At 40.6% G+C, this 15,411-nt stretch overlaps 1 protein-coding gene across 1 annotated transcript; it reads left to right on the top strand.

Annotated features, from left to right (window-relative positions):
* Positions 1 to 41: 41 nt before the first annotated feature.
* f8 (coagulation factor VIII, procoagulant component) lies at positions 42 to 13,881 on the top strand. Its single transcript, XM_072717044.1, has 19 exons — positions 42 to 132; positions 383 to 632; positions 716 to 875; positions 1,565 to 1,652; positions 1,753 to 1,964; positions 2,077 to 2,227; positions 2,312 to 2,521; positions 6,470 to 7,640; positions 7,767 to 7,932; positions 8,114 to 8,326; positions 8,493 to 8,721; positions 8,918 to 9,100; positions 10,070 to 10,186; positions 10,464 to 10,535; positions 11,381 to 11,466; positions 12,013 to 12,168; positions 12,369 to 12,524; positions 13,356 to 13,538; positions 13,732 to 13,881. Exons 1-19 carry the CDS (start codon positions 42 to 44, stop codon positions 13,879 to 13,881), a joined length of 4,044 nt encoding a protein of 1,347 aa, XP_072573145.1.
* Positions 13,882 to 15,411: the final 1,530 nt, after the last annotated feature.

Below are 15,411 nucleotides of genomic sequence, written 5' to 3' on the forward strand. Positions count from 1 at the left end.
ACACACTACAAGTGAAAAACCATAGAAAGGTCTTTCTGGAAATGACGCCCATGACTTTCGTCACAGCAGAGATGAAGCCTGTGGGTGTTGGGAATTATATAATCTCTTGTCAGATCCACTCTCACCAGCTAGGTAAGAAGCATTCTGTCAGTCTATCCAACTTTGACAATAAATTAATAAACTAGCTACACATTTTTGAGAATTTTTTTTACAAATCTGATTCGAATCAATTAATATGCACTGCAGATTTCACAAACCTACAAAATGTGTCTCTTATTTCAACAAAAACTACTTTACCCATTATTTAGAAGCTATTGGATAGAGAGAATATTGCAACTACAGCGTATATGATCATTTATTAATCTATGACGTCTCATTCCAGCTGGCATGAATGCTCAGTTTACCGTCGAGGACTGCCCTGAAGCAGCACAGATTTCCAAAAAGTCTAATTTTATACAATCAGATGACTATGAGTATGATATATCCTTGGAGGGTTTAGTGTCCCCCATACTGATTAATTCTGGCCTGACCCCACGTTCTGCGGTAAAACTCAAACCCAAGACATGGGTGCATTACATTGCTGCCGAAGAGATTGTTTGGGACTATGCGCCGGAGCTCAGCGAAGCCGACAGGTAACGACAGCAGAGGAAAATCATTCATGCGCAACGCTGTTAGTTTCATAATGTGGCCCACTAATGTTGTCATTGCGTTTCAGAACTTCAGACTACACAGTTCGGACTCCCCAGCGTATTGGCAAAGAATACAAGAAGGCCGCATATGTCGAATACACTGATGCAAGTTTCCGGCAGCAAAAAACACCAAATGGTGGTTTGCTGGGGCCTGTGTTACGAGGAGAGGTGGATGACAAAATTAAGGTGACACAACGAAGGAACAGCTGGTGAAATATTTAGGCGTTTTGAGATGAAGATTGCATGGGAAATGGGACTCTCCGGAGTGAATCAAAAGAACAGGGAAATCTCTGTAATATCCTCAGTCAGTTGTCTTTTCCTCAGTCGTCCTTGCAGGCGCTTACGTTAGCCTCTCTGTTTTGTTTATAAGGGAAGCACAAGACACAGGGGTCTAATGAAAGCCAAACATCTGACCTTAATTTGGATGTATTATATAAGTGGCTGGTAGCAATTAGTCAGTGTGACAAACACCATGCCTCCCGCCCGTATAGTATTCAATCATTATGATTATATATTTTTTATTTTCAGAATATTGCATTTCTGACCCTTAATTTCATTGCCTCTAGCTCCCATCTTATTCCTTAATTGAGTTTTTGGATTTTTTACTGCTTCAGCTTATTGCTATGTTAGTTTTTACTATCATCTCTCTTCTCTGTTTTAACTGCTCTATTACTGTGTAGCATATTGGGTGTGAGAAATGGTCCGCAAATAAATTATTATTATTAATATCATTATACATTGCAGAAAGGTTTTCAAAAATTATTTACATTTTTTAGATGACAAATGGACTTTGCTGCAGCCTGATGTTGTTCATTTTGAACATGCACTATTGCAATTTTTTTTTAGTTTTTGTTTTCTTCTCACTGCTCAATCAGGTTGTATTCAAAAACCTGGCGAGTGTACCTTTCAACATTTACCCTAACGGACTTACCAGCATCTCCCCATTTGGAAGCCGAGCTAATGGTAAGGTCGCCTGAATCGATATCGAGTAGGTTTTTGAAGCTGTGGAGCACAGCAATCGCTGGTGTTATCAGCCGACTTACTTGCACGTCTGCATCTGCAGTGAAAGACCTAAGGAACTATCCCGTGATGCCAAACGATACGTTTGTGTATATATGGAGGATCACAACAGAGGATGGACCCACTAAGGCTGATCCGCGATGCCTCACCCGTCTCTACAAGAGCACCATCAACCCCGTCCGCGACCTGGCCACAGGCCTCGTTGGTCCACTGGTTGTGTGCTACAGGAAGACACTGGACAAAAGAGGCAATGTGGTAGGAAGCAGTACATACATCCAAGATCCAGAACGTCCGTACCGCAGTAAAGGCCTTCTTCTCCACTCTTACTCATTTTTATGTGATCTTCATGACATACTTTTTGTCCCAGTTAATGTCAGACAAAGAGAAGCACTTGATGTTCACGGTTTTTGATGAAAACCAAAGCTGGTATATAGATGAAAACATTCAAAAGTATGTCGAAGATCCATCCAAAGTGGATCCCACTGATCCTAATTTCTACAGATCCAACGTAATGTACAGTAAGTACGTGTAGAGTCACATTCCAGTCATTTGTCAGATATAAGCTTCCCAAGCATTTTACTTACGTCGAGTTTCTGCCACAGATGTCAATGGCCTCATGTTCAACAACCTGAACTTCGTCACCTGTCTGGGAGACGTCACCTTCTGGCATGTGCTGAATGTGGGCACCCAGAGTGACTTCCTGTCAGTGTACTTCATGGGAAACACCTTTGAACGAGACAAAGTATATGAAACAGTTCTCACTCTCTTTCCTATGAATGGAGAGACAGTCAGTATGGAAATGGAGACTGTGGGTAAGATCACTGAATTTACTTTTTAATTGATTTGGGTCTATGCAGAACTGTATATGTTAAATTAGGAGGTCAACTTGGTAAAAAAAAATAAACTGCTGATGCGATTGATAAGATCATAGCTGTCAAGTCTCCCGTTTTGGCCGGGAAACTACCGTATTTTACCCCTCTTTCCCGCCGTCCTCCCGTATTAGTATTTTCCCGTAAATCTCCCGTATTATAATATCATTTAAAAAAATTCCTCTGCCTCTCCAAACTGAACTGCCAGTAGCCTCGCGAGAACTGCCATCTGAAGTAGTCTGCAAGTCATTTACAACATTAACCAGGCCATAAATGCGGAGATTAAAATGGCAATGCTGTGTGCGGAAAAACAACGTCACTTTCACCTTCTGTGACGACTTTACATTTACATTTACATTTACATTTACATCATTTGGCAAGAGCCAGAGCGACTTACATAAGTGCTTTAAGACTCTACAATGAATTTTTCCCAATACTAGCTCAATAAAACCAAGGCTATGAATACCATCGATCTAATACTCTGTTGGAAAAGTGCTTTTTTTTTTTTTTTTTTTTTTTTAAAGGAATGCCAGAAATGCTAATTCAGGTATTTCTGGAAAAGGTGTGTTTTAAGTCGTCTTTTGAAGACATTCAGTGACTCAGCTGTTCAGACATCTAGGGGGAGTTCATTCCACCAAGAGCAGAGAAGAGCCGAGAGGTGTGTCTTCCTTGTGCCTTGAGGGGTGGTGGGACCAGTCGAGCAGTGCTGGAGGATCGGAGAGATCGTGGTGCAGTGCGGGGTGTGATGAGGTCTTTTAGGTAGGATGGAGCCAGATCATTTTTGGCTTTGTATGCGAGCATCAGTGTTTTGAATCTGATGTGGGCAGCCACAGGAAGCCAGTGTAGGGAGCGCAGCAAAGGAGTGGTGTGGGAGAACTTGGGAAGGTTGAAAACAAGTTGAGCAGCTGCATTCTGAATCACTTGGAGGGGACAAATGACGCTCAGTGGTAAACCCGCTAGGAGCGAGTTGCAGTAGTCAAGGCGGGAGATGACGAGGGACTGAACGAGTATCTGGGTAGCCTGTGTGGAAAGAAATGGACGTATCCTTCTGATATTAAACAGAAGAAACCGACAAGAGCGGGAAACGTTGGCGATATGAAAGGAAAAGGACAGACGATTGTCCATGGTAACCCCAAGGTTGCGAGCAGTAACCGAAGGACGGATCAGGCAGTTGTCGAGGGAGATCGCAAGGTCCAGGAGGGGGGATGAGTCAGCGGGGATGTACAGCAGTTCCGTTTTACTAGGGTTGAGTTTCAGTTGGTGAGCGGTCATCCAAGATGAGATATCTGCTAGACATGCAGATATCTTAGTGGAGACATGAGTGTCTGAAGGAGGGAAGGAGAGGATGAGTTGAGTGTCATCTGCATAGCAGTGGTAAGAGAAGCCATGAGAGGATATGACCTCACCAAGAGATTTGGTATAGAGGGAGAACAGGAGTGGGCCAAGAACTGAGCCCTGAGGGACACCAGTGAAGAGGCTACGTGGGGTAGATGTGAGTCCTTTCCATGTCACTCGGTACGACTTTGTATCCTTCAACAAGGATACAAAGTCTGCAACAAATCTGTATAATAAGTCATTAGTGAATGCCAGAGTGCCACATGAGTGAACATGAAAAATTAAAAGAAAATGTGTAATGAAAATAAAATGTAAATGACAAGTGGTTATTTTAGATTTCTTGTACACCTGTCTTAAAATGTAAGGGATACTGGAGCTTGGTTGGGGTGGTGGGATGGCTCGCTGTGGGTGCCGGAAAATTTCCCTTATTGTCAAATCCAAAATTTGACAGGTATGGATAAGATACATAACTTGAAATTATTTTTTCTCATGTTCATGGCTACACTCTTGATCTGGTTTCATCATTGGGCTTCACGGTTTAAAATATTGAGATCATCGATGCCTGCCTGATCATAGACTGATCTTCTTTGTCTCTTCATTCTCTCATTCACTCATCCCGTTTCCCACTTCTCCAATACCTCGTATTATTATTATAAACTTCTCTACTGCTACAGTATTTGCTCATGCATATGTAGAAATACATTTGAATTATCTTCTTGCAGTTCCTACCATGGCTCCTGATTATATTCTCAGTCAGTTCCATTCCACATGTGAAGTTACCCTGAATTCAGTTGCTCCCCTAGAATGAATCAATCGCTCAATCAGTCAGGAGTGCAGATGAGCTGGGTGCAAGGTGATAAAAGATAAAAAAGTACTACATAAATAAAATTGAATTGAATTGAATTGAATTGAATGAGTTACACATATCTTACCAAATACTAACGGACTGTCTTGAAACTTACCAGCATGTAGTAAAAGGAGCCAGAGTCACTTATATCATTACTACCAATTTTCATCGGCCTCAAGTACTGTTCAGTACTATCGATGCATGCATTATCCCCACTGATCATGCTCACACTTCCCATTTTACTTGTGAACAAAACTGATGCAATAAGAAATTACATTTCACCCCCCAGTGATGACTGCAGTGCTTTCTTCTCCTTTAAGTTCTGTTGACCAATTTAACTCTGCATCCCTTTCGTAGCTGTCAAACACTGTTAGCAAAATTAAGTCCATTAACTGCCCTTTCAATATCCTACCCACTTGTCTACTTAAATAGGTACTACCCACCATTGTCCCAGTGTCCTTGGGCATAATTAATCGCTGACTTGCAAATGGTTCAGTTCCTCCTTATGTAGTGGTTCCACTATTGCTGAATAGACATAACCGGGACTCTACAATACTACCCAATTATAGCCCCATCTCCAATCTCTCCTATCCTATCCAAGATTACGGAAAAAAGGTTGTGTTTGCCCCGTTGTTGTCCTATCTCAGCCAGCATAATATCATGGAGATGTATCAGTCAGGTTTTAGGGACTTATTACTGCCTGTTGACTCTGGTTCTTGTGTCTCGATTTTGCTGGATCTTAACTTGGCATTCAACAAAGTCAAACACGATATTCTCCCAGACTGACTCAAGTGTGGAACAGAAATTCAGGGTACTGCCCTAGACCGGCTCACTTCCTATCCTAACGATCAGAGGTTTACAGTTAAGATCAGCAAGATGTCTTCTTTGGTAGTGCCAATTACAGTAACTATGGTGTTTCTTTTGTTGTCGATCTGTCTTTATCACTATCTAGATTTTTTATTACATTTAAATTCTCCATATTATGGACTATTATACAAACATGTCTTAAAACTCTTTTATTTTGTTAAGTAGCAGTTGAGTTGGTTTAATGTTTTAGTATGTCTTGTTAGTTTTAATTCCCTTTTTTTGTATAGCACATTGGATTGATAGTTGTTATTTTTAAATGTGCTATATAAATAAACTATACTTGACTGCACATTTAGCTCTAAAAATCGGTACACCATCTTCCTGATAATTTTTTTAAGTAAGAACACATAGTTCTGAGTGTCTCATTGAGTTTGAGTATAAAAAATCTGTAGATAACTATGTATTTTTTTTTTATTGTATAAATAGAATGGTTAAGTGGTTGCTTTACCAAAGAATGCAGAACTCAGCAAAATATATTTTTTTTTAAACTAATCAATTAATTTATTATTGCTATTATTATCTTTAAATACTTTATTTATTTCTGAAATATTGCAATATTTCTGTAATGTGTCCTGTTTTAAACTTTGTTTGCACCACATTTCCTTATTTGCCCTATAGGTAACTGTCTTTGCACTTTGTCAATAAAGTCCATCTCAATTTAACGATGCACAAGTCAATACCAAGCAAATCTCTGCACTCAAAGACTCCACCTAGTGGTTAGAACAGTAAAAAGACATTTTTGTTGTGCCATGGCCACCTATGAAACTGCCTTAATGTTTTAAGCTGCAAGTACCATCACATGGTTTCTGTTAACATCGAACCACTTTGCTGTGTATATGCAGGTGAATGGGAAATCGGTGCTTTTGATCCCAGTGCCAAAAGCCGTGGCATGAGTGCCAAGTACACGGTGAAAGATTGTGACCGGAATCATCCATTGTTCGACGACAGCGATTACCTTGAAGAGTATATTCAAAATATCGGCAGAAGTGCCGGTCGAAAGAACAGGACCCTGGCAGTCAGACTGTGCAGAAAGCCAGTAGATAAAAACACCTCGACTTCTGCAAGGAAAAACACTACAGAGGACTCCCACATTCATCCATTCTGTGAAATCACCTACATCTCACTCACCCCAGATGGCCAGAGTGAAGTCGAGGGTGACATTCCTGAGGACGTCCTACGAGAGGTGCTGAAACAGAAGCACCCTATGATCTTGCAAAATGGTACAGAAAACCATTTAACCCTTGAGCCTACGGGGACGCACCACAAATTTATACCTGAGCCCAGCAAGGCGCCTGGGAAGCGCAAGAAGAGAACTCTGTCCAACCACATATTTGGTGGTGCTTTGACTGAAGTACCTACAACCACTCCATCAGAAACAGAGGATGAAGACAGCAATGTTGAAAGTCCAGTTTTAGACGCAGCACCACCGCTGCTTAAAGAAAAAGAAACTGAGCTCCTAAACACAAGTTCAGAGGATCTTAACATGGATGCTGGTTTCAACAAACAACTCAACAGGTTAGAGGAGACCTCAAGCAATGACCACGTTGAGCATAAAAAAAACCACACTATTTTGGTGACGTCCGCTATGGACACAGAGCCACATAACAGGCAGAGGGGATCTGGTCCACTGAGAATGGAAAGAGGAGTAGAAGGCATTGCTGGCAGCAAGAAGATGACCAAGGCGCAGCAGAAAGAGATGCTGGAGGAAAAGAATTTGATTCCAGAACAGGACGATATAAGCGAAGACAATGACATTGAAGATCCTACAAAGGATCTCGATGAAGTGTTTTCAGTGTCGCACCCTTGGGCCAACACATCAAACAGCAGGAACTTCACCAGAAGAGATTCATTTTTTGAGTATGACGACTACTCAACTGAAAAAGATGAGCTCAATGAAATAAATTCATTAGGCCTGCGAGCTACTGATGGAAAATATCGAAACTATTACATCGCTGCAGTAGAAGTCATGTGGGATTATGGATTAAAGAAACGGCGTCAGGTCATGAAAGCAAGGTAAAGCATAAAGCATTCGTCTCAAGTGGAAAAACAACATATAAAAATGTCAAAAATTGCATTCATGCTAAACATGTCATTTTGAGGTTGGCCGCTGGTACACTCTACTTTTGCTATCATCAACAGGGACATGCTAAGAGCAAAACGGATGTACCTGCCCGAATATAAAAAGGTGGTGTTCCGTGCATACCTGGACCAAGATTTCATGTACCCAGCACCACGAGGAGAGCTGGAGGAACATCTTGGAATCATGGGTCCAGTGATTAAAACAGAGATCAATGACGTTCTTATAGTGAGTGTGAAGTACCCATCTTCCAAGTAAACTTAATATATCGTGAAGATATTCTTATAATATTCTTTGATTCCCTTATGTGGGTTTATTGTTACTGTTTGTGGGGATACAGTAATCCTATTTGACTTGAATGAACCTAGTGCACGGAATTTTTTGGATGTAACCTTCTTCTCGTTTTCAGGTGACGTTTAAGAATCTTGCTTCAAAGCCGTTCTCGTTCCACCTTCATGGGATCTTTGAGAAAGGTCAGGGGGAGGAGAATGAGGAAGCTAATGCAGAGGCTGTTCAGCCCAATGAGGTGCGGGTATATCGCCGGAAGATCACAAAGAGACAAGGACCATCCTCTAAGGAGTTTGACTGCAAATCGTGGGCTTACTATTCCAACCTCAACATGGCAAGTGTTACAGTCATCCATTATCATTATGTGTACCAACTAGAAACCATATTCAAACTGTATTGTGCGTAACATATTTGGATGTTCTCGTTCAATAATACAATGTGTTTTTCCTTTGTTCCACGAGTTAATACCATATATATGTCCTTGTGTCCATGTTTCACAGGAGAGGGATTTCAACTCAGGACTCATTGGTCCCATTATTGTTTGCAAGCCTCATCCTCTTCACCCTATTGACAACATCGACTTGAATGTCCAGGAGTTCCACCTGCTCTTCACCGTATTTGACGAAACCAAAAGCTGGTACTTTGAAGAAAATATCAACCGGTTCTGCCCACCACCCTGCAGTTTAAGGAGAAACGACCCCTTGTTCGAATCTGGGAACAAGTTCTCAGGTGAGATGTTGTGCCAGGTTGATATGTGCGCCATGTTTGGCTACATAGCCTGTGGTCCAGATGCACATTGCAATCTTTCTGATGCTTATTATTAACAGCCAAGGTACCAATATAAACCTTCATTATTTAAAGAGCTAACTAACACGTTATATGTCTCATATCTGCGTTTGCTTGAGGTTCTGGTCCTTCTCCACAGCCATCAATGGCTACACAGCAGAGACCCTCCCTGGCCTGCTGGTGGCGCAGCATCAAAGGGTGCGTTGGCACCTGCTGAATATGGGTGGCAGCGGGGAGCTACATGCTGTCCACTTCCACGGGCTCCCCTTCACTGTGCGCAGCGACCAAGAGCACCGCATGGGCATTTACAGCTTATACCCTGGTAAAGCACTGGACAGACACCAATCGAGCCATTGGCCAGCTAGAGACCATCCTAGAATTGCATTTCTATAAGTGCATTTGAAAGCAAATATAATGCCATATGTAATTGGTGGCCCAGGTAGTTCAGCAGGCCCCATTGTGGTCTCACACTTCCAGGGTTAGGGGTGCAATTCCCTGGCATCCAAAACTGGGTGATTCCTACATTGTGTCCAGTCATTGCTGAGTAGTTTCCAGGCTCACCATGACTTTGAACTGGATTAGCAGTAAATTCTGCTAGAAATGAGAAATTCTGGACCCCCCGAATCCCCTATCGTGGATCGTGGTATGGGGGTGTCCTCCCATGGTAGAACTTTTTTTTTGTATTAAAATAATAATAATTATATTATATATATATATATATATATATATATATATATATATATATATATATATACTTTCTGAGCAGATGTACAATGTTTCCCAGTATGCAGTATATATTATTAGTTTTTGTAATCTGGGGTCTCTACAAAACGTCGGGCCCCACAATCTGCCAGGGTGTCCATACCCCTCCATGCTCCTGCTGACAATCTCCTGGACTCAGTTTAATATGTACAAGAAGCAACTGAAAAGCTAATTTCCAAAACTCATTTAGTCCATGGGATAAGTGGATGTGATAAGTCGGTAAGTGAGTGCCATTTTTGTGGATTCATGAGTTTTGGAGATTTAACAAAAGTCCTTTGTATAATTACATGAGGACTGAGTGAGTTTTGGTTCCCAATACTGTAACGTATGAAGAGGAAGTCTGATATTGACAGTCTCATCTCAAGAACAACAAAAAAAGGTTAGTTGGGTTTCAGTTGGTGGAGGATAATTGACTCGTGACTCATTTGTGTTACGTCTCATATGAGAATAATATGAACACCAACTGAGAAAGCAGTTTATTTTTGAAGAACAGATTTCTCATGCTGTGTTGGCCTCTCTTCCCCATCAGGTGTGTTTGGGACTGTAGAAATGAGACCAGTGATGGCAGGAACCTGGATGGTTGAATGTTCCATTGGGGAACATCAGCTGTCGGGAATGAGAGCCAAACTGCTGGTCTACAGTCCAGGTATGAGTCTATTGCTTACATTTCTGTCAGCCAAGCTACATTGATACAGAATGTTAGCATTAGTAAATCTCTTAGTAAATAGGTCATTTGTGGTGGGCTGTTTATTATGGAAAATGGCTGTGAGGAGTTTGGGACAAAGGCAAAGTTGCTTGAGGAACTAAACAATAAAACTAGATCACATCAAGTACTGTGCGGAGACTAGACTTTTTTTTAGGACTTGACGTTTCTGTGACAATGGGGATGCAGGACATGATTTCACTAAGTGTTTATCTCACAGAGTGCATTGAACCACTGGGAATGCGGACAGGAAGGATTTCAGATAGCCAAATCACGGACTCTGGGCACTACGGTAAGAAATACTCAAAGTAATGGCACTCGGGACTCGTGAAGACAGACAAGGAACCCTGATGATAGAGCATCGGACTGCCAGAGAAACTCAGACAGCTGCATCAATATTATTCATTTTGATTTGGCATTTTGCAAAAAGCACAGCCATGCTGATAAAACTTTATGTGAAGGGACACATATAATATAGTATGTCAGTCTGTTACATGCAGACCTCATATTAATTCATCATTAATGAACCGTGATGCATGTTTTATCTAAAACGTGTGCTATATTTGTTAATTCTATAAACCTTTGTGAACTACTGAAGGAACAAATAATGAATAACACAAGTGAAATACTGATCTCATGTTCATTCATCAATTATGAATCATGAATGCATTTTTCATCACAAGCAGTTACTATATTTGTTACTATATATAATTCTATAAACCTTTGTGAACTACTGAAGGAACTACTGAATGAACAAGTCATGAATAACACAAGTGAAATACTGATCTCATGTTTGTTCATCATTAATGAATCATGATCTTATCTCAGGTAGTGACTTTGTGATTTGTTCATGATCTATACTTTCAGTACTAGTATCTGAGTTAATACCAAGTATTTGTGCCCCGTCAAGTAAAGTGTTACCCAAGTATTACTTGCAATGACTGAGGTACATAAATATAATACATGACTGAAGGAATTTATGTATTGTTAGTTAAGTTTCGACTGTTTATACATAAGCTGAATAAATCTACATTTGGTAACAGTTCATATTTGATGTTTTATCTTCCTATGAATCTGGTTGGATCCTGTTACTTTTATCAAGCTTCACATCTTGGTTTGCTTGTCTTGTATCTCAAGGTGATTGGGAGGCCAGACTGGCCAGACTGGAACTGCCCGGCTCAGTGAACGCCTGGAGCGGCATAAACAGGATGTCCTGGATTCAGGTGCAGTGGGGCAGCCAGTCGGAAGCACCCAGCAGTGTCATCAATGATTTATGTACATTTTGTAAACGGTATTAAAATAACCTGTAGCAAAAATGATTTTCTAATTATGATCTATTGAACAGAACAGATGTGGATAATTCAGGGCCAGAGAGTAAAAATCCAGACCAGGATTTTGTTTCAACAAAATAGTTGACTACTCTGTGATTGTGACTCTTTATTTTCAACTGGTTGGTTGAAACAAAATCCCAGTCTGGATTTTTACTTTCTGGAGCTGAACTAGGCACCTCTGCGAAAGATTGGGTTTTATCCTCCTGCCAGCCTAAACAGAAGCTGAGACTACATGCTTTATTAACTTAAGTTTGTTCCTACCTTTAATTATTGTTAGTAGTCACGCACAAAGCACCTGTGCTGCAGAAACCTGGCCATAAGATACCCGTTGCATAAAATACTGCTGTAACATAATATTCAATCACCATTCATTGGCACTGCGGCATACAAAAGGCTTGCTGAGTAATGTTCATCCTGAAAACCACTTCCTTCATCTAGGTGGATCTTAAGAGGCCGATGCTGGTTCACAAGATTCGTACGCAGGGAGCAAAACACAGCTTCTCTGAGAGTTTCATCGTGATGTACAACGTCTCATACAGTCAGGACAGTGTGACGTGGAAAACATACAAAGGGAAAAGCACTAAACCAACAATGGTGAGTATTTCACACAAATCAGGAAACCAAACAGTAGCACCTAGGCCAGTACTTCCTGTTTCAAGCACAATATCTTTATTATGACCCATACTTGCAATCCAAAACTGAGGCTCTGTGTCCTTAGCTGAAAAATGGAGCCTGTATTGTTGTAGGTTTTTTTGTGCATCAGCTGCAAACAGAATCTATGTTGCCCTATTCAGATATTCACTGGAAACATAGATGGCTCCAAGATCAAGGAGAACGTCTTTTCCCCTCCAATCCTGGGCCGCTTCATCAAGGTGCACCCTATAGACTACAACAATCGCCCCACCCTTCGCATGGAGCTTTACGGCTGCGATCTGAACAGTGAGTCGCCGGTATCACGCCTAGAGATCAGGGCCATAAAGCTAATAGTTGACGTCATGTTTGCCTTGCCCCGGCAACAAGCTTGTAAAAATAGTTCAGAAGACAGTTGTCAGTACAGACCTTTTAAGTATCCCACTTGTAACATTCTACAGCACAAAGAGTTATAGAAGATGTGTGTCATTCTTTTGCCAGGCTGCTTAATGCCCTTGGGGATGGAAAAAATGCGGATTCCCAACCACTGCATCAGTGCATCATCCTTCTTGCATAAGTTATTCTTGTCTTGGAGCCCTTCTCTTGCCCGTATAAACTTAGAAGGAACTGCTAATGCTTGGAGACCCAAGGTATCCCTTTTTTACGGCTTCTGCTGTCCTTTTTTCTACTTGAAGTTAAGCCTTTTATCTTCTCCGCGATTAATATGAATGTGCCAGTATTCATGTGTCAGTGACAGAAACATTCTCTGCTAACCCTGTGTGAGTCTGGGTCTTTCATCTTGTAATTGAACTTTTAGATGTTTGATGTTCCCACTGTTAGCATTTTAATTCGCCCACGGGATTTAATGAACTCTATCTATCTGTCTATCTGCCTGCCCACAGAGGTGGAAAGTTCAGGTCCAGAAAGTAAAAATCCAAACCAAGATTTTGTTTCAGCTAGTTGAATGTACAAAGTCACAGTGACAGAGTACTCAACTGATGTTGTTGGAACAAAATCTTGGTCTGGATTTTCACTTTCTGGACCTGGATTTTCCACCTCTGCCTGCCTAGTATTAGCTATATTTATGATGCAGTGCTACATTTTGTACAATGTGGGCTAATCGTGTCTGCCTGTCTTTCAACCCCCTTTAGACTAATAACCCTTATGAATGGATCCAGGTGGATTTCCTGAGAGTGAAGAGGGTGACGGGGGTGGTCACCCAAGGGGCACGGTCTTTTCTGACCCATATGATGGTCACAGAGTTCACTGTATCAATGAGCAACAACGGTCGTGTCTGGACCAGCGTGCTGGAGGAGGATACGAAAATGGAAAAGGTTAAATTGCTGCATATTCCTCCCAATAGACACACAGCTGGACATCACAGACGTATCATCTCTTCTTACAACTCAGAAACATCGTTTTAATAATTTAAGCGGATGATATATTCCTTGCTTAAAATGCAAAATTTTTAAATGGTCACACAAAAAGGTAGGAAGAAAAATTAAGCTGCCCTTTATTTTTCTCTAGGTTTTCCAAGGGAATGACAGATATGACGAAGAAGCTCTGAATGTATTTGAACCGCCACTGTTCACCAGATACATCCGAATCCAGCCCAGAGGCTGGTATAACGAGATCGCCTTGCGCCTTGAGTTTCTGGGCTGCGACACGCAAGAGTGACATATAAATTTTAACAGGAAATAGCACTTCTGACAGCTTTTAGCTGTGTGTATTTTTCTAAAAACAATTATGTGAAATATGACTGGGGATTTGTGGTTTGTTCACGTCTTGTTCCATACTAGCTTTGATGTTACCATGAGTATGATATTTTAACTCTTTTACATTTATTTTCTGGAAATGCTGTAAATATAGTTTTCAGCGTGTGACTCACAAACTTTTTAGCATGCGGAATAGTTTTTTTTTTTTTTTAAACAAAAACAGAATCACACATACCACAACACGGTAATCATAAACCATATTTTGTGTGCATTATGCCTAATATAACATAACCAAAGGGGCATTTTCCTCACTATTCTGGCAGCAATGAATGTAGCTTTATACACAAGAAACATGTTTATATTTCATGATTAGAAAGGCAAGATGACTTCAGTGGTATTCTACTCTGTACACATAGCATAAGGATATAGTAGCAGAATAATACCCAGCAATATTTTTTATGTAATATTTTTGTCCTGTAGTTTATATGTAACTGAATTATTTGGCCTCCTGTAACATAATTATAGTAGAGAATCAGAAATATAAGATTGATTATAAGATGTATTTATTTAGGAGGCGCTTCTCTCCAAAGTGGCACAGATCTGAAAGCGGGGTCAGACTGATCCTCCAACAACTGGGAGTTAAGTATGTTGCTCAAGGGTCCAACGGTGAAATCATTCGGCTGCCCCAAGGACTTGAACTGGTGATCTTGCTTCTACAGATTTCTGAGAAATAGCCACTGTCTAGCAACCATTTACCACGGTATTAAAGTAACTAGGACTGCTCTGTGGTTCATTTCCTTGAAGGGCAAAGATAACCATTTGAGTGAAAACATTTGTCTTTCTACTTGCTATTCTTTTGCTACCAGAAACGTAGCAAAGGCAGAGGAAAGATTATCGGGTTTGGCAAAAGCAGTCTAATTCCGTTTTCCGTTTCCCATCGAAACTATTACATAAACTGCAAGATTGTTTTCACAGCTTATCCACTTTAAATTCTGGAGATGCCTTGGCAACTATTGTTCAGTTGTAATGTTGTCTTTCTGTCTGTTTTACTTGTGACCCTTGTTAAATAATTGCTTTGCTATGAAATTAAGTTTTATTAACATTAAACGTGTAAATCATTGTGTTTAATTGTCTGGTTGACGTGTGTAGGGTGGGATTAACAATTCCTGTCTCAGAAAGTCTAACAACTTTGTTTGGTTTGGAAAATGATGAAAACTACAATCTAGGACTGAACAATATCCTTAGCATAAATAAACATTAATGCTTCCTTTGAGCTTTCAAAACAGTATAATTGATCTCCTGCACTTTCATTGCCTGTACAAAACAATTTCTCCAAGGCAACTTGGATTTGTACGTAGGTTTTCAAACATTAACACATTGCACCTCAGCAGACAAAATAGCTGGTCCTTTCTGCTGAACAGTGTAACAGTGAACAATGCTCTGATAATCCTGAAATGTGTATGAACCTTCGGCTATTTATCAATACTTATAT

This window comes from Paramormyrops kingsleyae, chromosome 10 (assembly GCF_048594095.1).
Source record: "Paramormyrops kingsleyae isolate MSU_618 chromosome 10, PKINGS_0.4, whole genome shotgun sequence".
NCBI classification, from domain to species: domain Eukaryota; kingdom Metazoa; phylum Chordata; class Actinopteri; order Osteoglossiformes; family Mormyridae; genus Paramormyrops; species Paramormyrops kingsleyae.